General features: G+C 50.4%; 1 protein-coding gene across 1 annotated transcript; it reads left to right on the forward strand.

Moving 5' to 3' along the window:
• The first annotated feature begins 125 nt into the window (after window positions 1-125).
• CYB5RL (cytochrome b5 reductase like) lies at window positions 126-21,943 on the forward strand. The gene is made up of 7 exons (XM_082834612.1): window positions 126-135; window positions 5,265-5,540; window positions 6,436-6,584; window positions 9,330-9,417; window positions 12,811-12,915; window positions 16,961-17,164; window positions 20,988-21,943. Exons 2-7 carry the CDS (start codon window positions 5,349-5,351, stop codon window positions 21,189-21,191), a joined length of 942 nt encoding a protein of 313 aa, XP_082690738.1. The 5' UTR covers window positions 126-135; window positions 5,265-5,348; the 3' UTR covers window positions 21,192-21,943.
• The last annotated feature ends 1,752 nt before the right edge of the window (window positions 21,944-23,695 follow it).

A 23,695-nucleotide genomic window follows, 5' to 3' on the forward strand; every position in this document is an offset into this window, starting at 1 on the left:
CCCAGACTCGTTTTATGAGTGGCAGCCACTTTAACCAATCATCGTCAGGGCATCCTCGTCTTGCCCCACCCTGCAGGCCGTCAGCGATTTCCCACAGGTGGAACCCTGCCTGCCTCCCCGGGGAAGCGCAGGAGGGTAGGTGAGTGGTTGTGATGGGCAGGGGGACTAGGAGAAGAGATTCAGGACTTCAAGCCTGAACTCGGGACAACCTTGATCGCTTAACGAGCAATTGGAGCTTGGGCAGGGCACTTCCTTCTGAGCCTTAAAGTCACTCGCTGTAAAAATAGCGATAGAAACGCCTAAACTAGCGTCTAAACTAGCGCCTAAACTAGCTCAGCACCCAGCGCGCGGTGGGTACGCCGTAAATTTCCTTGCCTTTCCAGCCCTCACGCGGAGCCTGAGCGTGGCCCTTGCACCACGCCAGCGCCGCACCGACCGCGCTGTACTGCACGCCTCCTCCCAAGCGCCCAAAGTGAGTTCCTTTCCTCGGAATGTCGCGTTTCGCCTCCTAGAAGCAGGGCCAGAGCGGCGGAGGTGTACCTTCCTCCCTGCGCAGCACGTATTTATCAAATGCCCACTGAGTGTCAGGCACTGCTGAGCATCGGGTTTACACTGGTGAATAAAACAGGTGTGCGATGTAGAGCGTACAGTTTAGTGGGAGATGCAGACAGAAAGCAAGTAAAGTAAATAAATAGCAGTTGCAACACACACACACACACTTCATATGCCTTTTCCCCCAGTTATTTTTCTCTTCAGTATTTAACACTAACATAACATGTTTTCTATTTTGATTTTATTTAATCACGCTCTCACTGGAATATAAGATCCATGCGTGCAAGGGATTTTGTTTCTTCACTGCTGTGAAACCTGCTCCTAGACCAGTGCCTGGCACATAGTAAATATATGTTTAATGAATGAATACATAATGATGTGATGAATAAGCAAATAGGGTACCTTCTAGAGAATGAGAAGGGGGTGGTTCAGGGAGGGCTCTGAGGGCAGATGACCTTGAAGCAAGGCCTGAGGGTGAGGAGTGTCATCCAGGCAGAGGCAACAACATGTCAAGGCCTGGCTTCTTAGACTGAAAAGGTAGAGGCTGAGAGAAGATGTGAACCTGGCCTTTAAAATTCATGACTGACGTGGCCAGCTTCTCTACTAATTTCCAAAATACTAGGGAAAGTGGGATTAGTAAAACATGGAGAAAGTAAATTTAAGGCAAAGAAGGCTAAATAACCCTCACACTGTACAGCAGTTTACAGTCAATAGGGCTCCTTCACTTACCTCACTTTATCTCTGAAATACCTTTTGGGAGTAAGAAGTCAGCATAAAGAGGGAATCAGATCTCATTCACTCTTAATACAAACCTGGTACATAACATGCAAGAAAAATGGGTTGACCTGATGTGACACCAAGCTAGGCTGCAAGCTCTGTGAAGGTAGAGCCCCTGTTTTATTAACCTCTGCTGTATCCCAGCACCTAGCACTGCGCCTGGCTCCCAGACCTTATATGTAAACTGAGTACTCACCACTCACCTGAGCCTTGCATATGCCAGGCCTGTGCTTGGTGGTAGAATACAGAAAGAATAAGATAACTGCTTGCCCTCAAGGGGTTCTCAACCTGCTAAACCTTCCTGAAATCATAGAACCAGCAGTAGAACCAGGTTTTCTTTCCTCTAAAGAGCAGCCTTTCCTCTATAAGAGAAAGATTTATTGCACACAGAGGAACTACCCTTCTAAAACCAATGATAGTAAGTGGTAAGAGAATTTGGACAAGTTCTGATCAGAAGAACACTGGGCACCACACAAGGAGATTGGATTGTATCTTGTAGGCAGTGGGGAGCTATTGAAGCTTGCTAAGCAGGGGACTGTTGTGATCAGAGCTGGTGGGAGGTGTGCTGATTGATGGTGTAGGGGGAGACTGGAAGCACATCGTTTGGGCCCATGGGAAGCTCCAGTGTAAATGGGCGTGGAAAGCAGGAAAAGTGGGAAAGATCTTAAAGGTTAGGGCTCCTGGGAAGTGATTGGTAACCAAGAAACAGGACTTCACTGTCTTCTAGTAGATGTGGTGGTTTGCTCCTCTGCTTTTGCACAGACTTGGCGCACACCTTGATTCTAGCACTTTATGCACGAATGAAGCTACTGCCCTTGGGAAGCTCCAGGGTGCCTATAAAATTCCGTGGCAGTTTGGCAAGTTGGGTCCCTGTTCTGTGCCAGCCCAGTGCCAGGCACTGGGAATTGGAGACGCAGACACTCTCCTCTGCCCTCTAGAGCATGAAATCCAGGGAGAAAGAGCAGCCTGGAGTCTTAAGAGACCAGGTATGTGCACTAACTTTACCACTCCTGCTTCCTGGCCTCAGTTTTCTCCATTGTGAAATGAGGAAGAGCATGGCCTACTTATGTACAGCTGTCGAGAGGACTGAGTGAGGCAGTGCATCTATCTTATCCCGGTTCTTATCTGTTTAGTGGATGACTCCTCCAGGACAGAGATGAGTGTCAGTCACCTCTGTGTCCCAGCACCTCATTCAGCAGCCCCTGCCCAGTAAGTGTCTAAGAGGCAGGAATGAATAGGAGGAAATCAAAGACTGGAGCTTTTATTTTTTTAATTTTATTTATTTATATTTTTTAATTAATTTATTTATTTTTGTCTGCATTGGGTCTTCATTGCTGCACACAGGCTTACTGCGGCGAGCGGGGGCTACTCGTCGCTGCCGTGTGCAGGCTTCTCATTGAGGTAGCTTCTCTTGTTGCAGAGCACCAGCTCTAGGCGCATGGGCTTCAGTAGTTGTGGCACGCGGGCTCAGTAGTTGTGGCTCACGGGCTCTAGAGTGCAGGCTCAGTAGTTGTGGTGCACAGGCTTAGTTGCTCCGCAGCATGTGGGATCTTCCCCAACCTGGGCTCGAACTCGTGTTCCCTGCGTTGGCAGGCGGCTTCTTAACCACTGCGCCACCAGGGAAGTCCAAGACTGGAGCTTTTGGAGGAATGATATTTACATCAAATAATGCTCTGGGACATCAGACTTCCCCTAAGTTCTGTTCTCAGACAAGAGGGAGAGAAGACCCTCTTTTACTTTGATTTGCCTGTGGATTTTTAAAAAATATTTATTTATTTATTTGACTGCACCGGGTCTTAGTTGCGGCACGCGGGATCTTCATAGCTGCGTGTGGGATCTTCATTGCAGTGTGCAGGATCTTTAGTTGTGGCATGCGGGATCTTTTAGTTGCAGCATGCAGGATCTAGTTCCCTGACCAGGGATTGAGCCCGGGCCCCCTGCATTGGGAGCACAGAGTCTTAACGGCTGGACCACCAGGGAAGTCCCTGCCTGTGGAATTTTCAATGAATAGTTTCCTTACAGGTGAGATGACCAAGTCTATTTCTATATAAACTGTATAGTTCCACATATGAAGACAGAGAACCTTGATAAATCCCAAACTGCCCTCACAGAAACATCTCAAAATAAATTATAACCATTTAAATTTTCCTCCCTGATCTTTCTTTCAGACAATGTTTACCTAATGGCCCTGAAACCAAGCTCCTTTCCTTCTTCCTTTCATATAACATCCATATTTTTAAATGTACACTGTGCTAGTTCATAAAATGAATAAAAAACAGGTCTCTGCCCTCAAGGAGTTCACAGTCTCAAAAGAAGAGAAAACCACGTAAACATGTAATTTCTGAACAGTGTGAAATGCTATAGGGTAGAGATTCATTCACTGGAAGAGCATTTATTGAGCACCTACAGTGACCAGGGCTGGACCAAGTGCAGTGAGTGCTGCAGGAAGCAGGAAGCCAAGCAGGCCTTCAGAGGCTCCAGCCTGTTCTCTTCCTCTACCCACTCATCCCTCCCTTGTTGTCAGTTACCCAGAGCTCCATCTCCAGACTCAGGTACCTAGACCTATTTAATCCAACTGGCAGCTGGATTTTGCCCTTGGATGTCCCACAGGCACTCAGTGTACCTCAAACTGAACTTAGCCATTTCCCCCACTTCCTCTTTCCCCTAAAACTCAGCTTCTCTTGGACCCACTATCCACCCACGGATCCAAGCCAGACACCTGGATGTCCCTTCTATCCCTCTCACCTGCTCACCTCACATCCATTAGTCTCTGTGTCCTGTTAATTACTGCTTCAGGATTTCTCTAATTGACCGCTGTCCTCTCATCCTCCCTGAAGCTCCCCTGGTCCAGGTCCTCATTACCTCTCACCTGGACCATCATGACTTCCTCCTCCTCCTGTTTTCCTGTGATTGAAGAACAATATGTTCTGAGACCAGACAGAGCAGAGTTAAAGTCCCAGTTCCATCATTTGGGGACCTTTGTCACCCTGGGTAAGTTATTAAACCTCTCCAGACCCCAGTTTTCCCATCCATAAAATGACACCTCCAGGACTGGCCTTGTTGTAAAGATTAAATGAGATGCAGCAATTTGACAGGTGACTCACCAACAGTGGTGAGTGAAAGAAACCAGACACAGAAGAATGCATTCATATGATTCTGTTTAAAGGTAGAAACTAAGCAAACCTGATAAATAGTGGATAGGGTTGCAAATAAAGGTGGCACAACTAAGGAAAAACAAGGGAATGATTATATCAAAAGTCAGGGGGGGGCTTCCCTGGTGGCGCAGTGGTTGAGAGTCTGCCTGCCGATGCAGGGGACTTGGGTTCGTGCCCCGGTCCGAGAGGATCTCACATGCCGTGGAGCGTCTGGGCCCGTGAGCCATAGCCACTGAGCCTGTGCGTCCGGAGCCTGTGCTCCGCAACGGGAGAGGCCACAACAGTGAGACTGTGTACCGCAAAAAAAAAAAAAAAAAAAAGTCAGGGTGGTGGTAATGGGGAGCGGGGGTGTGATCAGGGAGGAACACAAATGTGTGGCTTCTGGGATGCCAGCAAGGTTCTTTTTACTTGAGTGAGTGGTGCTTACGAAAGGGTTCTTTTATTTATAATTTATCTGTAATTTATTTTTATAACTTTTATAAATATTAAGTTGTACATAAATGTTGTACTTCATCATTTAAAATATTTTAAAAATTCAATGAGATTTTCTATGTAATCTTAATCCAGCAGTCCTCAGAGCACACGAAGAGGTCAAGAAAGCATGGTTGCCCGTTCCGATCGCTGTGCCCTGTCTCCCTCCCTCCCCCACCAGGCAGCAGATCCCAGGATTGATTCATCCCTGTCCCCAGTGCTCACACAGAGCTTGGCACCTGCAGGCCTCAGGGAGAATGAGCGGAATAGAGGTGACCAGAGTGTAACCACATGTTTTCCCTCTCCCAGGCTGGCAAGGGAGGAGAACCTGGGCCTACTCTGGGAAGAGCACCCAGTTGCCCACACCTCCTGCCTGACCAAGGCCCACTGACAATGGACAAGGGGGAGGAAGACGACGACGAGGAAGCCTGGCTGCAGCTTCGGCCGGTGGAGCCCTTGCCCTCCCAGTGCTGCGGCAGCGGCTGCTCACCCTGCGTGTTTGACCTCTACCAGCGAGACCTAGCAAGTTGGGAGGCAGCCCGAGCCAGCAAGGACAGGAGCCTGCTGAGTGGAGAAGAGACACAGGTGAGGGAGAGCAGCGTCCACTGGCCTCAGCCCTGTGCAGTGTACCTGCTCGCGGAAGCTTCCTTTCACTCTGTACAGCAGAGAGAAAAGAGTGAGCTTAATGGAAGCAGACTGACCCAGGTTCAAAGCCTGGCCTTGAGCTGGGGAATGGGGAATGGGGCAGGTGGCTAGGGGAGGTCCCAGGAGTGAATTGGGTGTGGGCATTTTACAGGAGAGGGAGATCTGTGAGTCGTGGCATTCAGAGAAGACTTCCTGGAGGAGGTAGAGGTGGGGTGGAATATTAAGGACAGTGGCCTGAGACTTGGAAGACATGAATTTGAGTCCCTGCTCATGGTGTGACCTTGTACAAATAAGTCACTACCACTCAGGCCTCAGTTTCCCCACATATAAAATAAGGATATTGGATTAGATCATCCATTAGGTCCCATCAATTTCTAAATTGTGCAAAGGTGGATTTTAGCAGGTTTGAAGGATGGGTAGGTCTTTCGTACACTGGAGATGAGTGTTCTGGGTAGAGGGCACTGCTTGAGCAAATAAAGACTCACAGGTAGGGAGCCGCAAGGTATTCTTGGGGGTACAGAGAAAAGTCTGGTGTCTGATGCCTGGGAGATAAAATGAGACTTGGGGCCCATCCACAGGGCCCTTGAGTGTCCAGTTAAGGACCTTGCACTTTATCCTGGGGCTGACGGGAGCCATACAAGGCTTCAGAGCAGGGTGAGCTCAATGTAAAGTGTTCTGGCATTCTTAGAGCCTGAAAGGGAAGTAAGGTGGGACTACGCTATTACAGAGAAAACTTATTGGCCTTGATAGCCTCTCCTTGTGGGGAGGATGCCCATGGATGCTTGCATGTCTCTTGAGTCCCAGCTTCTAGCTGTTGAATCTTTTCCTGTTGCAGAACTGTCCCTCCAAGCTGAGCCCAGAGACCTTCCTAGCCTTCTGCATCAGTGCCACGGACAGACTCACTAAGGACACCTACCTTGTCCGGTTTGCATTACCTGGGAACAGCCGGCTCGGCTTGCGGCCTGGCCAGCACCTCATCCTACGGTACACTCAGGTAGTGGGAGGACCCAGGCTTTGCAGCCCTGCGCTGCCATTTGCTAGCTGTGTGGTCTAGGGCAACTTGCTTAACCTTCCTTAAACCTCCATTTGTCATCTTCAGAATAAACATAGTAATACATGACTCAGAGGGCTCTTGGAATTGAACTAGATAATGCATTTTCATAATAAATAATAATAACAGTAACAGCAAACACTTTTTTAGCACTTAGTATCCAAGGCACAGTTCTGTGTGCTCATATGTATAAGCTCATTCATCCCTCACAAAATCCTGTGTGGTAGACACCATTGTCATGCCCGAGAGGAAACTGAAGTCAGAGAGGTTTAGTAACTTCCCCAAGATCACACAGTTAGGAAATGTTGGAGCCAGGATTTGAAAGCAAGCAGTGTGGCTCCAGAGCTTGTGGTATTAACCTCATATGATTAGCACCAGTTGATAGAGAAGACACTGTTGTTGAAAATAAGGGTGTTGCCCAGTATCACACAGCTAATAAGGATTCAAACCCAAACAGCCCGCCTCCTGAGTTACACCCTTCATTCCTCTGAACTTCCTTCTTCCTTCGAGCTTACTTTTGTACTCTTCTCCCACCTTGATCCCCACCTCCACCTACACAGGGACAGGACCCTTTGGGACCTCCAGATGGAGGTGACTGCCATGCAGTTGACTCTCTGGGTCTGAAGCTCAGCAGAGAAATCTGAGCTGCAGACGTGGATCTGGGAATCATCCAGGTATATTGTTATGCCTGGATGGCATTTGGGAGCATGTGGGGCATGGAAAGAGGGAAGGAGGTAGGACCGAACCCTGGCAACTCCAGCATTTATGGTGTTGGCAAGAGGAGGCAGAGCCATCAAAGGAGACGGAAAGTCTAGCCAGTACTTGCCTCGCACTGACCCCTGGTGTTTGTGCCCAGCTTGTTCTGGCCTGTGGCCTGGCTGACGGTCCTTAAAGGTCACTGTTCCAGTGGACAAGAGGGGCCACAGGACAGGTCACAGCCCCAAGCAACCCTCCATCCATAAGTCAGGGATGCCCAGAACTACCTGCCTCTAGTCTGGCCCCTCTCTGTCACTCCAGTGACATTCCTAACACATGCAGCTGACCACATCCCTCCTCATTCAGCCCCCTTCTGGTACTCCACAGTGCCTCCCCAGTGACACTGTAACCCAAGGCCCCAGCCTCCTTGCCCAGCAAGGTCTTCTCCACACCCCCCCAGCCACCCCCATACGTGCCCCTTGTTCCAGCCCCGAGGTCCACTCGCCAGTTCCTGGCTTGCCCTACATTATCCTACCTCTAAGCCTTTGCCCAGGCTGTTCCCTCTGCCTGGAATTACTTTACTTCCTGCCCATTGTTACCTGTTAGTGGCCTGCTTGTCCTTTAAGACCTTCTGAGCTCAAGGCCTCCTGACGTTCCCTAGGTGAGAGTGCCTGTCACTTTTACCCCTGTCATAGCAAATGTCACAGTGCCCTTTGCATCCGAGCCATGCCATATGTTCTGTTATTTCCTTGTTTTTTCTGTAAGCATTTATTGAGTATTTCTGCCCAACTTTTGATACATTGGGACAGGCCTTTTTAATCTTTGCATACCTCAAAGAAGAAAATTTTGTACATAGTAGGGCTCAAGAGAGGAGTGCCTAGGTGCTCCAGGGAAGCTCTGAGTAGTGGTAAGGAGCCCAGACCTGCAGGCAGACACAGCTACGGATGAATTCTAGCTGTGTGACCTCAGGCAGGTGACATCCCTTCTCTAAGCCGTGGTTTCCTCATTTTGGTTATTGTTTGAAATAAATGAGATCCTGCATATAGTCTACTTGGTGCATCTTAGGCATTTCCTACAACGTGGCTGCTCTTCTTATTACTCACGATCGTGCTCCCGGCCCCCTTGTTGATAACACTGGAGGGGATTCATGCATGCGGTCAGGCTTTGGACTAGGGCACCCTTGAGGATCCTTTCACTTCTGATGCTCCTGGCATGCGGTCATGTTTGATAAATGTTAAACGCTTGTTAAATATAGTTATTTTTATCTTGATCATTCTGTGGTCGAGGAGAGGTCAGGAAAAACCCCAGTGATGTCCTAAAATAGCTCACATCATCAGTGTACTTTTTTTTTATTTATTTATTTTGGCTGCGTTGGGTCTTCATTGCTGCACATGGGCTTTCTCTAGTTGCAGTGAGCGGGGGCTACTCTTTGTTGCGGTGCGCGGGCTGCTCATTGCGGTGGCTTCTCTTGTTGTGGAGCGCGGGCTCTAGGCGCGCGGGCTTCAGTAGTTGTGGCTCGCGGGCTCTAGAGCACAGGCTCAGTAGCTGTGGTGCACTGGCTTAGTTGCTCCGTGGCATGCGGGATCTTCCCAGACCAGGGCTTGAACCCGTGTCCCCTGCGTTGGCAGGTGGATTCTTAACCACTGCGCCACCAGGGAAGCCCATCAGTGTGCTTTTTGAAGCACTTTTTCATCTGTGACCCCTGTGGAGCTACACAGCAGGGGCATAGACAGTTGTCCCCATTTTACAGAAGGGGCAGCTGAGGGTTTAAATGACCTGCCCAGGGGTCTCACAGCCAGCACGTGGCAGTGGGGGGAGCCCAGTGCTCTTTTCTTCTGCTCCATCTTGCCTGCCCCTCAATGAGGACCCCTGGGGATGACTGGGCCCCCACCTTCACTCTCACCAGCCTGGCACAGATTCGGTACTCTAAGGGTTTGTTGAATAACTGGCTGACTGCCTCACTGAGTGCTTCTCTTTCCCAGAGGGATAGTAGATGGCTTAGAAATTCAGAGAGCCTATACGCCCATCAGCCCTGCCAACGCAAAAGGATACTTTGAAGTTTTAATCAAGGTGAGCCAACTCACACGGATGCTCTAAAAGGCTGTGGACTGGACCTCCATTTGCCAGCTTGGTCAGGGTGGGGCACTGCCCTCTGATATGGGAAAAGCCAGTGCTCACATGGGAGGAGGCTGGCTTGAGGGAAGAGCAAGGACAATGAAAGAGACCTTTTCTCATCTCCTCCTCTCCTGGGGCAAGGAGGCTACTTGGTCCACCAACAGAGGGCATGTTCCTGATAGATTTTATGGAAAACAGGCTTGGACTGAGAAAAGTAAAGCCGTTCCTCCTCACCTTCTTCCCTATTGATGAAGTGTACGCACTGAGCCGGGAAAAGGGGAACCAAGTCATGTGCACCTACTGTGTGCTGGGCACGGGTGTCCAGGGAGAGTCAGACACGGTGCCCGCCCTCAGACAGGGGCCAGACTGGGACATTACAAGGTGGTAGATGCTGTGACAGGAGGCCCCAACCCAACTCAGGGCAGCTGGGGCTGCAGGGAAGGTGAGCTGGGCTTCCCAGAGGAAGCTGTGTGTCTGAGCTCTATGTTTAAGCTCAGGAGTGGGAAGGAAGCTCTGAGTGCTGTATCAGCACGTACTGCGGCAAAGGAGGCATGATTTGGGGAACTGTTAGTCATTTGTCCTGGAACACTTTTGTAGGCAAAAGATGGGACATGGAGGACCTTGGGGGGCAAAGTAACCTGAAATCATCTCGCAGGTGGGTTGGCAGGGGTCGGGGCATTTGAGTTGGGCCTTGAGGGAGGAATACAAGTTAGCAGTGGCATTCCAGGGAGACGGAAAACCGAAGGCAGGGAGGGGTGAAATAGAGCAGGGTCTTCTGGGAACTGTACCCAGTCTGAGTGGCGGGAGGAGAGTTGCTTGTAGGGGCAGCTGAGATGGGTGGGGAAATTGGCAGAGATGAGATGAACAAAGTGGGCTGGATGCAAAATATCCCAGAGACCCAAGGAATAGGCAACAAATGTATAAGACGTCATGAAGGTCCAATTATGTGCAAAAACAGTTAGGTTGAACTACATGAAATTGTTGAGATGCTAACATTTTTGACTTACAGAAACAGCAGTGTCATATGGGTCAGCCTAATACATAGATCTAGATCATTTCCCAAATGGAATCCTAGGGAACACCTATATTTAGGAATAGTTTTCACATCCTTTGTCTCCGTTGTAGGACAGGAATTATCCCCATTTCACTGATAAGCAAACTGAGGCCCCAGGAGGGCCTGAGGCTCCCCAGATAGTAAGAAGTACAGCTGGAAGGTGAGCCCTGGCCTTCTGACTCCAGGTCCCCAGCACCGTCTCTGGCTCCCAACCATCCCCGCCTGCCTTCAGAGCTGGAGTATTTATTCCCTCACACATAAGCTTGGATGGGATCCCTTTTCCACGCAACTGTTTGTCTGGGAGATTCCACAAATCCTCTCCAAATGGCCTGCTTCCCCAAGCTGCTTGTCTGGGTGTGTTTCTATTGAAAGGATAAGCCTGGAGACAGTTCTTCAGGGCAGCTGGATTTCTCCCAGCTGCAAGGCTGATTTTCTCCTTCGTTTACCGGAAAGCCTCTCTTTAGAGAGATGCTTAATTATCCCTAAGCCGCTGGCTGGGAAGATCTGGAAATGTCTTTGCAAATTGGGAAGGCAGGCGGGTTTTGTAAGGTTTACCCTCCCATGTAGATGGAAAGGAGGAGCTCTCATTTCTCTGGCACCTTCTGGGCACCAGGTACTGCTTCTAGCTCTTTATTTTAATTATCTCGTTTCAACCTCATAATCACCCTGCAGAGTAGATATATTCTCCCCACTTTACAGACGAAGAAACTGAAGCCCAGAGAGATGATGTCATTGTCCCAAGGTCCCTGGGGTAATATGATCTCAAGTGGAAGAACAAGTTCAGTGTCAGTTCTGTTTAACAAGTGTGTATTGAGCATTTACTGTGTGCCAGGCTCCGTGTGGGTGCCAGAGGCACAGAAAAATCCTTCCTTTCTCCTTGAGTGCTATCTGTGCCATAGGGCCCCTAAGGCCACCCCTGGGGCTGTGCCTCCCCAAGACTGGGGCCACAAAACAAGGTGTGCGCTGAAATATAGCCTCCAGCAACTTAGGAGAAAAACTGTAGCCTCCTCCCCAGACCTCTTCAGGTAAGCGGAAGACTTGCCTTGCTTTATGCATGTGGTGCCCAAGGAAGGCAGGGATGGTACCAGAAGTAGCTGTGGGTGCTTAAAAGCATGTCTGGTGACCGAAGCCCAGTCTCTCCTTCAAGCCTGGTTATAATTTCTCCAGACACCCTTCCTGGGCTGTCTTACCCCTGACCCTACCACACCTGATGCCCAGAATTCTCTCTGCCCTCCTTCCCGCATCCCCAGTGAGTTTGAGTCTACCCAGTCTTCAAGGTCCAGCTTAGCTTTCCCCTCCAGGAAGCTGTCCTCGATCCCACTCCATTGGAAGTGACTGCACCTCCTCAGGGCTCTCCTACCACTTCATCCTTCTCACGGGGGGTTAGGTGGTCTCTACCTTTTATATGTCTGAGACTTAGGTCCCTCTTAGATTGTGAGCTCCTTAAAGGGAGGGCCTGAATCTGGGTTCATTCATTCATTCATTCATTCATTCAGATGTTTAAGTCCTTTCCATGACTCAGGCACTGGCTGCCTCCATGGAGCTTAAGGTCCAGCTGTCTCCCCTGCAGCCCCAGCATGGTGCCTGACAGAGTCAGGGCAGTGTGCACTTCCCCCATGGAGGAATCCCCTCCACAATCTTCACTTTTTTCATCCAGCCAGAAGACAGTGCAGGGATATGCAGAGATTGCAAATGAGGCGGACTCTAGCCCATAAATATATTTGGTCTTGGCCTGCACAGTGTTTTAAAATTTTGAATTAATTGCCAACATTTCAAAAATGGGAAAATTTTCACAAAAATATGGATTTCCTGCCCCTCTTAGTGAGTCAGAAGATCTGGCATCGCTGGCCCCACGGACTGTGTACTGGAATTTGCAGAGTGGTTTCCTCCTTTAGAAAGAGTATTCACTCACCAATTTACTGTAGTCCCCACCACTCACTCTTGTCTCCCTGATGCTGAGGCTGTTAGTTGCCATCAATCATCTCATACCCAGCTCTTCACTCAGTTCTGTTACCCACATGGCCATTGTAGTTATTTGGCTTGAGACCTCTGTAGTTAAAGCCGTAGGTCTTATGGTTTCTCATCCCAGTCTTACCATTTACCTTCTGTGTAAGCTTCTTGGCCTCATCTGAAAACGGGGAACGACAGTTCCAACTTCATGGATAATTAAGATTAAATGACACAACACGTGGAAAGCACTGGGAGTGCAGGAAGGGCTCCACTTTCGAGGCTGATGTGGTTTGTATTGGCAACATGTGCCTGTCTTAATGAGGTCTCCCTTCGTTTCCTCCCAGTGCTACCAGACAGGGCTGATGTCCCAGTATGTGGAGTCCTGGAAAGCAGGAGACACGGCTTTCTGGCGAGGACCTTTCGGAGGCTTCTTCTATAAACCAAACCAGGTCAGTGCCCGCACTGAGTCCTCAGGAGACCCCTCCCAGCTTAGCTTCCAGGAATGTGGTTCTCATGTTTCAGGCCATAGAATCTCACTGTGCCATTCTTCTTGAGCCCAAACCTAATCCCAAGAGTATCCTTGGGGTTGGACATGGGAGGAGATGGGAATAGGTGCTAAGAAACAAAACTGCCTGCCCATGTTCCAGAACCATCCTTGCCTGCCCATTGCTTGGAAAAATCCAGACTATGAGCTAGGTATTTAGGGCCCTTATGCCATCTGACTCTCAGACATCTTTCCAGTTTCACGTTCCATTTACAAGACTATGAGACCACTCCCTAAATACACCCTGTAGCTCACTGCTTGGGAACCCCCTGCTTCCCAACCCAAAGGCTCTTCCCCTCATCTTCACGGCATGTTCACATCCTCCCCTGACATTCCCAGGAAGAATTAGTAATTTCTCATCAGTTGGTGCATATCTGGAAAGCAGTTTGACAGTATGCACTGGGAGTCTTAGGAATCTTCACACCCTTGACCCAGTGCTTCCACTTCTGAAGTCTGTCCTATGGAAAGAATCCAAAATGCTGCCTCTTGCACATGTTCATTGCGGCTTTATTTATGATAGCAAGAAATTGGAGACAACTGAACATCCAACAACAGAACAGTTAAGTACACTGGGTTACAGATACGTGATAGACTATTATCTTGGATTTTAAAATTATGTTTATAAATGATGTTAATGCTTAAGCTGTAAGCTCAAGTGACAAACACTAGGTAAACTGAATATACAATGTTAGGAAACTAAGTTAAATTGCACAGAAAATATTTATATATTTTTAAAGAATTCCTTTTCTTTCTTTCTTTCTTTCTTCCTTCCTTTCTTCCTTCCTTCCTTCCTTCCTTCCTTCCTTTCTTCCTTCCTTTCTTCCTTCCTTCCTTCCTTTCTTCCTTCCTTCCTTTCTTTCTTCCTTTCTTTCTTTCTTCCTTTCTTCTTCCTTCCTTCCTTCCTTCTTTTCTTTCTTTCTTCCTTCCTTCCTTCCTTCCTTCCTTCCTTCCTTCCTCCCTTCCTCCCTTCCTTCCTTCCTTCTTTCCTTCTTTCCTTCCTTTTCTTTCTTTCTTTCTCTTTCTTGCCACACCGCATGGCATACGGGATCTTAGTTCCCCGACCAGGGATTGAACCCAGGCCCCAGGCCCCCTGCGGTGGAAGTGCAGAGTCTTAACCATTGGACCACCAGGGAAGTCCCCAGAAAAAATATTTTTTTAAAAAAAGCAATAAAATGTTAGCAGCTCTGGGTAGTGGAATTATGGGTGATTTTTATTTTCTTCATTATGTTTTCCAAATTATCCATAATGAGTACCTGTTACCTTTATAATTAGGAAAACAAAGCAAAACAAAAACAAATGGAAAAGAACAAATCATTTTTCCTCTCCATTCTTTTTTTTTAATTGAAGTACAGTTGATTAACAATGTTGTGTTAGTTTCAAGTGTACAGCAAAGTGATTCAGTTATACATACATATATATGTGTGTATATATATGTATACACACACACACACACACACACACACATATACATCTATTCTTTTTCAGATTCTTTTCCCTTATAGGTTATTACAAAATATTGAGTATAGTTCCCTGTGCTATACAGCAGGTCCTTGTTGGTTATCTGTTTTATATATGGTAGTGTATATATATGTTAATCCCAAACTCCTAATTTATCCCTCCTCTCCCTTCCCCTTTGGTAACCATAAGTTTGTTTTCTATGTCTGTGGGTCCATTCTTTTTGTTTAATTTAAAAATAGCTTTCATTGGTATTTTCCTTACTACAAATGCAGTACCTGTTCATTACCAAAAAAAAAATTCAGCAGATATAAAGAAGCTAAAAGAGACTTCCCTGGTGGTCCAGTGGTTAAGACTCTTCACTTCCACTGGCAGGGGGCACGGGTTCGATCCCTGGTCGGGGATGTTCCACATGCTGCCTGGTACAGGCAAAAAAATCTTTTTAAATAAAAAAAATAAATAAAGAAGCTAAAAGAAGAAATAAAGAATACCTGCAGGCCATCTTCCTGGACATACCTTGGCATACCTTACTACCTTGGCATCCATAGACCCCACTGGAAAGCCCTGCACTTCCTGTCTGGGAGGGTGTAGGGCCCAGCCTTGAGGGAAAAGACATGGTGTGTCACACATGAACACTTGGCTGCTGAAACTGTGGCTAAGGCTTGGCTCTGCTCCTGTGAGGATGCTGGGATGTAGCCCAGTCTTGCCATTCTGCAGCCATCTTCAATGCAGATGGATCACATCAGCCCTGAGACATTCCACAGACTTATCATAGGTATTCACCCAGGGCCAGGCCAGTGCTGGACCCTGGGGGCTCAGAGATGGGTCAGATGAGTCCTGTCCTCCAGAAGCTCACAGTCTGATGGGGAGACAGGCCCACAAATAAATGACAACAACATAGTGTGACAAGTGTGAAGAGGGATGCACAGAGGGCTGTTGGAACACAGGAAGGACCCCTCACCTGCCCCTGGCTCAGAGAGGGCTCCCCAGAGGAGAGCCTGAGCAGTGATGGGAGAAAGGGGGAGCATGGCACACCCCGTGACTGGGAGGCTGGGAGAGCATGAACACAGGACAGGATGATGGGCTTGCAGTAGGGCTCAGTGAGGGAAGGAATCTAATTGTATTAAGCCCCATGCTCCATACCAGGCACTTGATTATTTTTTTAATTTTATTTTATGTATTCGGTTTTTTTGGCTGCATTGGGTCTTTGTTGCTGCACGTGGGCTTTCTCTCTAGTTGCGGTGAGCGGGGGCTACTCTTCGTTGCACTGTGATGGCTTCTCTTGTTGCAGAGCATGGGCTCTGGGTGCGCGGGCTTCAGTAGTTGTGGCATGCGGGCTCAGTAGTTGCAGCTCGTGGGCTCTAGAGCACAGGCTCAGTAGTTGTGGCACACGGGCTTAGTTGCTCCGCGACATGTGGGATCCTCCTGGACCAGGGATCGAACCTGTGTCCCCTGCACTGGAAGGCAGATTCTTAACCACTGCACCACCAGGGAAGTCCCATACCAGGCACTTCATGTCATCTCTTTAATCCTCATGACAGTTCTGAGATAGGTGCTATTCTGGGGAGGTGCTGTTATTTTCTTACCAGTGAAGAAACCAAGGCTCAGAGAGGTGAAAGAACGTGCCCAGATCGCGTGACTGGGGGTTTTCCTGCAGATCTGCCAGGCTCCTGATAGTCCAGGAAGCATTCCATGCAGTAGTGTGGTGTGCAGTGACTGTCACTAAAGCTGGTGAACACTCAGACTGCACACAGAGGCCTAATCTCTAGAAGGATGTCGGTGAATACCTCACTGTGCGGGTCAGGCACTAACCTTCTAGGCACTGATCTTAAAGAGGCCTAGAGCCAGGAGACAGGTTTGGTGATGGGGAGCTGATGGAACAGGTGCCTCTTGGGAGCTCACTTTGATTGCCTGGCTCTCTGTGCCAGGCACTGAGGTATAGTATCTCATTTAGTCCAGAGATGAGCAGGCTCAGGGTCCAAGCCAGGGGCCTCCGATCTCTGCAGGGTTGCCCTGGGGCAGAGGAAGCAGCCCGGAGGGCAGGGCTGGGATGGTGGTGGGAGAGCCAAGCTTTGGTGGGAACAGGTGTCAGCTCAGTGTCAGGTGGGAAGCCTTCCCTGGCAAGGGGAGTCAGTCTGTAATGGAGCAGACTTCCTTGGGAGGTAGTGGACTATCTATCAGCAGAAGTATGTAAGCAGAGTCCCGAGGCGATGCTTCAGAAGGCAGCCAAGCCACTTGCAGGATGACTGCACCATCATGTTCCCTTTCAGCCTCCAGATTCCATGATTTCTGTTCCATAGACCTCATAAGCTGTAGCCTTTCACAGGCAAGGATGGTTTTCTGGAGGAGGTAGAGAAGCGAACTCAGATGGGTGGCACACCCAGGAAGGGCAGTGCCATCCAGTTCAGACAAGCCCAAGAAAAGCCCCCGTAGTGGATGGCTGGGGTCAGACCCCTTCCCAGCCCACCCCTGTCATATACCATCCTGTTCCCTAGTATGGTGAGCTCCTCATGCTGGCTGCTGGCACTGGCCTGGCCCCCATGGTGCCCATCCTGCAAAGCATCACAGACAACGCAGAGGATGAGACCTTCATCACCCTGGTCGGCTGCTTCAAGACCTTTGAGGGCATCTACCTGAAAACCTTCCTCCGGGAGCAGGCTCGTTTCTGGAATGTCCGCACCTTCTTTGTACTCAGCCAGGTGAGCCCAGGGGGATGATTTCCTTCCCTGATTGAGACTCTACTGTCCCCTGCACCCGTCTCGAGGACATGCTGTGGGCTCTCTGCCCTGTGCCTTAATAGTCATCCCTGCCACTGGTGGAACCCCCAGTGTGTGCCTGGCAAGGAAGGCAGGTGTTGCCATGTTCATTATGCAGATGAGGAAACTGACGCTCAGAGGTGAAGGCACCAGCTGGTGTCGTGCTGCCAGACAGGGTGAAGCCAGGATACGAACCCGAGACTGTCTGCTTCCAGAGCGCCAGCTCTCACCCACCATGGTTTGCTGCCTGCCATCCACCCTCTGGCATCCTCTGTTGTATGGGCAGGGGGCCTGGGTGTAGAATCAGTGGGCCAGGCACAGACGTCCTCTGGCTGTGATAGCTCCTTGAGGCAGGGACCACGTGTCTGGATCACCCCGCTTTCAATGCTTTGCACAGCACCAGGCATGGAGTAGGCACTCCCCTGGGCAGTGGCTGGTGGAGTAAACCGGGTCCAGTTCACTGCATTTGTTAGGGTCTTTTCCACATCACTTTGTTCCCACCTGGGAACAAAGCTGCTTTCAGATCCTCCAAGTTACAGCCACTCTAGCTGGAAGCGGCTTTGCCTCCGGAGCCCTCTTCCCTCTGGTTCCCCATCCCCTCCATTCATTCAAGGCGCCCCTCTGGGCCCTCCCCACAGGGCCGCAGCGTGGAGGGCTGTCTTGCGCCTCACCTCAAGCCAGGCCCTCAGCTATCTTTGTTCACTGGCCTTCGCCTAGTCTGTAGCTTTATTTCTCTTTCCTGCACTCCCTGGGTTGAGGTTCCCTGCCGGTGCCTCCCCTCCATTCCCTTGGTCAGGGTCAGCCTCATTACCCTGTACTTTGGAGCACCCTTGTCATCAGTTTCCTCTTGAGACAGCTTTAGAGTGTCCCTAAAGACTTACATGATCCTCGACATTGTGGCTGGGTGGGGGAGGGTGTCAGGAAACCAGCGGTCCTGAGGTCCCCGGGGCCAGAGTCCACAGGCCTGTGCACGGGGCAGAATGCTCTGTGGCGTGAACACCGAGAGGGTCGTGCTTGGTGAACATTAGCAGCGACAGCAGTGCCCAAGGTCAGGGATGAAGCAGAGGGCTAAGGTCCAGCCGAGGGGAGAGGGGCGAGGGAAGGGCCACTCCTGCCGGGAGCACGCTCAGCCCTGCCTAAGAGCTGGTCGGGGAAGGTGGCAGGAAGGCAGGCACCTGGCAGAATTGCCCTGGCGGTTGGCCAGCCTTCCTTTCCCCCACCACGTGCCAGGTGCCAGGGATTTAAAAACGAAAATGGGACGTCCCTGGCGGTCCAGTGGTTAAGATTCTGTGCTTCCACTGCAGGGCACGGGGGATCAATGCCTGATAAGGGAACTAAGATCCCACATGCCACACAGGGCGGCCAAAAAAATTTTTTTTAATAAATAAATAAAAATAAAAATGAAGATGGCCTCTTACTGCCCTCCAGGTGCTCATCTATATGTGTGGAGACAGCCACGGAGATGGCTGACAAGGGCTCCCCTTCATCGAGCACCTTCTCTGTGCCTAGCACTGTTCTAAGCACTTCATGTGTACTAACTCATTTAATCCCCACCACCATCTTAGGAGGCTTATACTGCCATCATGGCCTTTTAATGGAAGCTGAGACACAGAGAGGTTAAGAAGCTTGCCCAAGGTAACACAGCAAGTTGGTGGCGAGGCCATGCTCTTATTGCTTGTCAGTGTAAGACAGCACAGGGATAGGTGCTGTGGAGGGTGTTCAGGGTGCTGGAGGCAAGCAGAGAGGGCTTCACAGAGGAGATGGCATTGGAGCCCGGGCTTGAGGGCAGAGTTAAAGTTCACCAGCAATAGGGGACCTTCTACCCTGGGCCGGGGCTTTGATGAGGCCAGTGCCCTGGGGTTGGGCAGGCGAGTGGGCTGGCTGTCAATAGCTGGGGAAGGTGAGGGATGGTGGAGTGAGAGGTGCCTCCTGCCTGTCCATGCTTCCTCCACTCCGGGTGCTGCCTGGGCCATAGCGACAGCATCATCAAGGATCTCCCTGCTCCAGCCACTCCTTGACGATTTGTCCTTCATCCTGCAGCCGGAAGGGCAGCTCTGACCACATCACTGCCCTGCTTCCTGTCCTTCCCTAGCTCCCCACCACTCTCAAGGCTATGTGCCAGCCCTCCACGGCCTCGCCTTCCAGCCCACTCCGGCTGCGTGCTGCGTTCTGGTGTCACTGGTCTGCCTGTGGTCGCAAGTGCTCTGTGCTTTTCTGGCTCCTGGGTCTTTGCTCGTATGGTTCCCCCTGCCAGGCACACTTTTTCCCACTTCTTCACCTAACGTCCACTCATCCCTCGCATCTCTCTGCTAAGGTGTAATTCCATCCTGGGAACTTTCCCTGAGCCTCCAGGCTGGTGTAGATGTTTCTGCTGTCACGGCCCAGGCTCTGCTTCCTAGCACCCACCCCACTGCATCATCATTGTTTATGGGTCCCCTCCCCACTTGAGCAGCAACCAGACCCCATGCATCTCTGGGTGCACAGTCAAGGTCAGCTGCACCGAACCTAACTGACCTAGGGGGATCGGGCATTGGGAAGGAGGGGCAAGGCCAACGGGCCCTACTCGTTCCTGCCCTCGAGGGCCCATTGGGCAGGTCAGAGCACGAAGGGCACGCAAGAAGATGCAGATCATCAGAGAGTGTCCCCTGTCAGCAGCACAGCACTGTCCTCAGAGGCCCTCGGGGTCTGATGAGCTCTGTGAGTGCACCTGAGATTCGAGGCCTGCATTCATGGAGGCTCTCTCAGCGCTTCCCCGTCTGCTGCGCTCATCTCAGTAGCTCAGAGAGGTCATGGCTCCTCACCAGAAAATGGTGGCAAAGCTTGGATTCCAACCCCAACCCCTCTCTCTCCATCCTGTCTCGCTGCTTGGCCCCAGGAACCAGAAGTTCATCTCAACAGGGTCTGCAGAGGTGATGGTCCTGTTCTGTTGCGGGTTCTGTTTTGTTTTGGACGCTGGTTACATGGTTTCTTCTCTTTGTTAAAATTCTCCAAACTATATAAACTTCACGATTTTTATACATATGTTATACTCCAATAAAATGTTTACTTAAAAGATATTCTTCCAAGTAGTGGAGATTTTCTTTTGTGGCCCTGGGAATGAAAGCCACAAGCTAAGTCTAGAGAGGCAGAAAGAGAAGGAGCCTGGGGCATTGCACACCCCCAGAATACTACCTCTAGCCTTTTCATGTGAGAGAAATAAACCCTTCTCTTGGTAAGGGCACTGCAGCCCGGGATCTCTGATACACACAGCCAGATGGGGCCAGGAACCCTGTCTGTTTAGGGCAGCTGCTGTATCCCCATTGCCTAGCACCGGGCCAGGCACAGAGTCACTCAGTAAACATTTGTTAACTCAACAAGCTAATTGAAATCTTAAATGAACAAAAGTTATGCTCCGAGGGTGATGGTGATGGATAACCTTGGAAAGATGCTAGGAGACCCACAGTCATGGTGAGAAAACATTCCCCCCTGAGTGACAGGTGCAGGGGCCCCAGGTTCTGGTCCTGCTGCTGCCCCTGTGTCATTGTGTGCCCTGAGAGGCATCCCTCCTCCCTGTGCATCAGCTGTTGTGGAGGATGACTACCTACCCACAGGCTTCTGTGAGGGTGATGTGAGTCCCAGTGTGAGGAAGTGCCTGGCCTGTGGTGGGGTTGGTGAAGGTTGGCTTCCCACCCCCTCTGCCTCAGTGTCCTTGTTGGCCAGAGAGGAGCTGACCATGTGAACTCCGAGGACCCCCAGTAGTCACCCCCACTGTTTCTCATCCTCCCAGGAGAACTCCCTAGAGCAGCTTCCCTGGAGTTACCGGGACAAGACCCACTTGGGCCGCCTGGGCCAGGACCTGATTGAAGAGCTGGTCGGCTCCTGTCGGAGAAAGCCGTTTGCATTGGTCTGCGGCTCAGCTGAGTTTACCAAGGACGTGGCCGGGTACTTGCTGAGCGCAGGCCTGGCCGAGGACTCCTACTTCCTCTTCTAGGCCTGGCCTCCCTTCTAAAGCTCAGGCCAGGGGCCTGGCACTGGGACGCAGGAAGGGACACAGACTGAAATCCAAAGACATGAATGGAAGACTGCTGCTAACTCTCCAGGTGACCTGGGACAAATGTCTTTACCTCTGCACACCTCCGTTTCTCATCCACCCCATGCGGTTCCTGACTCCCTCAAACAGGCATCCTACTGGGAGGAGGGAGATGGAGCTGTAGGAACCTTGGGGAGGAGAGTATCGGGCTGGGAGTCAGGGAGGACTCCCTGGAGGGAGCCAGGTCCTGGCTGGGTAGGAGTTGGCAGGAGAAGGACTAGCAGGGGCTTTCCTGGTTCCTCAGCTTCAAGGGTTTGAGAGGGGCTCCCACTGGGCCATGCCCTGTAATGCCTGTGCCAAAGCCTGCCTTCCCTGGAGATGTGTGTCTCTTGTGACCTCAGGGCTGGCTCAGGTGAGGTGCTCACTGGTTAGGGAATGACCATAGCGGAGGCTAGAGGAGGCACTTGCTGTATGTACCTCCAGTGCCGTGAGCCTGACACAATGAAGGTCGTGGGTTCTGCGACCTGAGCATGTCTCAGAACAAGGTGGGGCCCTAGATTACCTTTATTTTGGCACCAGGTCTTTTGTGCTGCAAAAGGCTTCACTCTCAGTCTCCTTTTCCTGGCTCAAGAGCCCAGCCCAGAGTCCTTTCCCCAGCAAAAGAGCCATGGAAGCAAATGCCCCTCCCTCGTGCAGGCAGCCAGCTCAGCCGTGCCTTCAGCTGCAGCGCCCTGGTGATGGTTGCCATGGAGATCTAAAGATAGAGCAGGAGTCGGAGACCTGGGTCCTTCTCCCTGCTCTGCCCACTGAGCTGCTGCTGTTTCTGAGGCACCCCCCCCCCTCCAAACCCCACCCCCTCCGTCCTTCATGGGGCATGCCCTCCGCAGGGAACTTAGCAATCCTGGACAGCACAGCGCAGTTCATGAATTCTGCTTTCTGTAGCCTGGGCTCCAGTATGCTGCACCAGCTCAGGCTGGCTATAGGCAGTCCCAGAGTTGGAATATTAAGCCGTGGAATCTCAGAATCAAAGAACCATAGAATCGTAGAGTTGGAATTTTGCAGTCATAGAATCACAGCCCTCATCATATCAGAGGTTAAAGCTCAGGACTCCAAAAAGCATCCCATCTACCAGACTCATTGTATCAATGGGGAAACCAAGGCCCAGCTAGGCCACGTGACCTGCCCAAGGTAAAACAGCTCATGGCAAGGCCAGTGTCAGAAGCCAGGTCTCTAATGTCAGCCCTGTCCTCAGAGTTCTGTACCAGTGATTTTTAAACTGGGCTCTGCAGGACACTACAGTTCCTGGCATGACAGCAGTGAAGGAATGGCCAGGTGGGATCTCCAGGCCCCCTTCCGACCAGAACAGTTTTGTTTTTATCCCATTTATATCTTGGAGCTTGGAGTCATTTTCATTTGTGAAACAGGGTTTTCCTGCACTGCCCAAAAAGTTGCAACAAATCTCCTTGCTGTGCCATGTTCAATAAATAATTATGGCAAGCAGTTGGGGGATGGTGCCAAAGGTTTGAAACCAAGTTTCACAGACAGAATTCCATGGTCAAATAGATGTGGGGAATACTGCATGTGACCTTCACCAGGAATCACGTGCACACGAGCATATTAAAGGCTCTGAAAAGTCCAGTGGTGAAGAAACGTTTTCCATTTTGTTTAACCCAGAGTTTCCTAAGCTTATTTAATTAGAGAACACTTTGAGACCAGCATTCCATGGACTACTTCAGGAGATGCTGGTCTGTTGCAAAGGCTCTTTTCAGCATAGCATAATCAGTGGGGAGGCCCTTCCCTGAGAGGCGGAGGTCCCGAGCAGGAACTGGGATTTCATTCGGCCTCTCCTGTGACTTGAGCAAGGCACTTTCTTTCTCAGGGCCTCTGAATCTATGCATCTTCCTCCACCCTTTCTCCTCCTTCAGTACGTCCTATTGATTATACTCACAAATACTCCTGGGGCCTCTTAGGAGCCAGACTCTTAGGCACTGAGGGAAGAACAATGAACAAGGTGGGTACGGTTCTGGGAAGCTCCATTGGGGAGCTTATAGTCCGACAAGGAAGGCAGAAATTAAAGTTGTAATTCTAAAGGGATGAGTGTGCTGAAAAGGGAAGTATGGAGCGCTAGGAGAATGGGTGGCAATGCTCTAGCCTGGCCTAGGGGAGGCCAGGACGCACCACTGCACTGAGGGTAGAGGCCTCTCACTCACAGTTAGGCGTGGTAGGTGGTCCCCACTTAGGGAGTGAGGGGTCTGGGGCAGTGCTTGTATGTCTGTCTTTTCCCATTTTAGATATTTGATGTTTAGCTATTACGATCCAGTGGTAACCAACAGCCCCTCTTACCCTAGAATGTGTCACCCTCCCCTTCCCCTCACTCCGTGTGGGATCTGTGCGGTCTAGATGCTGGTGGGGTTCCGTATGGGACATTGGTGAAGACCCAGCCACACCCTGGGTGCCAAGATGCC

Source organism: Leucopleurus acutus (assembly GCF_964270905.1).
Source record: "Leucopleurus acutus genome assembly, chromosome: 2".
Classification (NCBI taxonomy): Eukaryota; Metazoa; Chordata; class Mammalia; order Artiodactyla; family Delphinidae; genus Leucopleurus; species Leucopleurus acutus.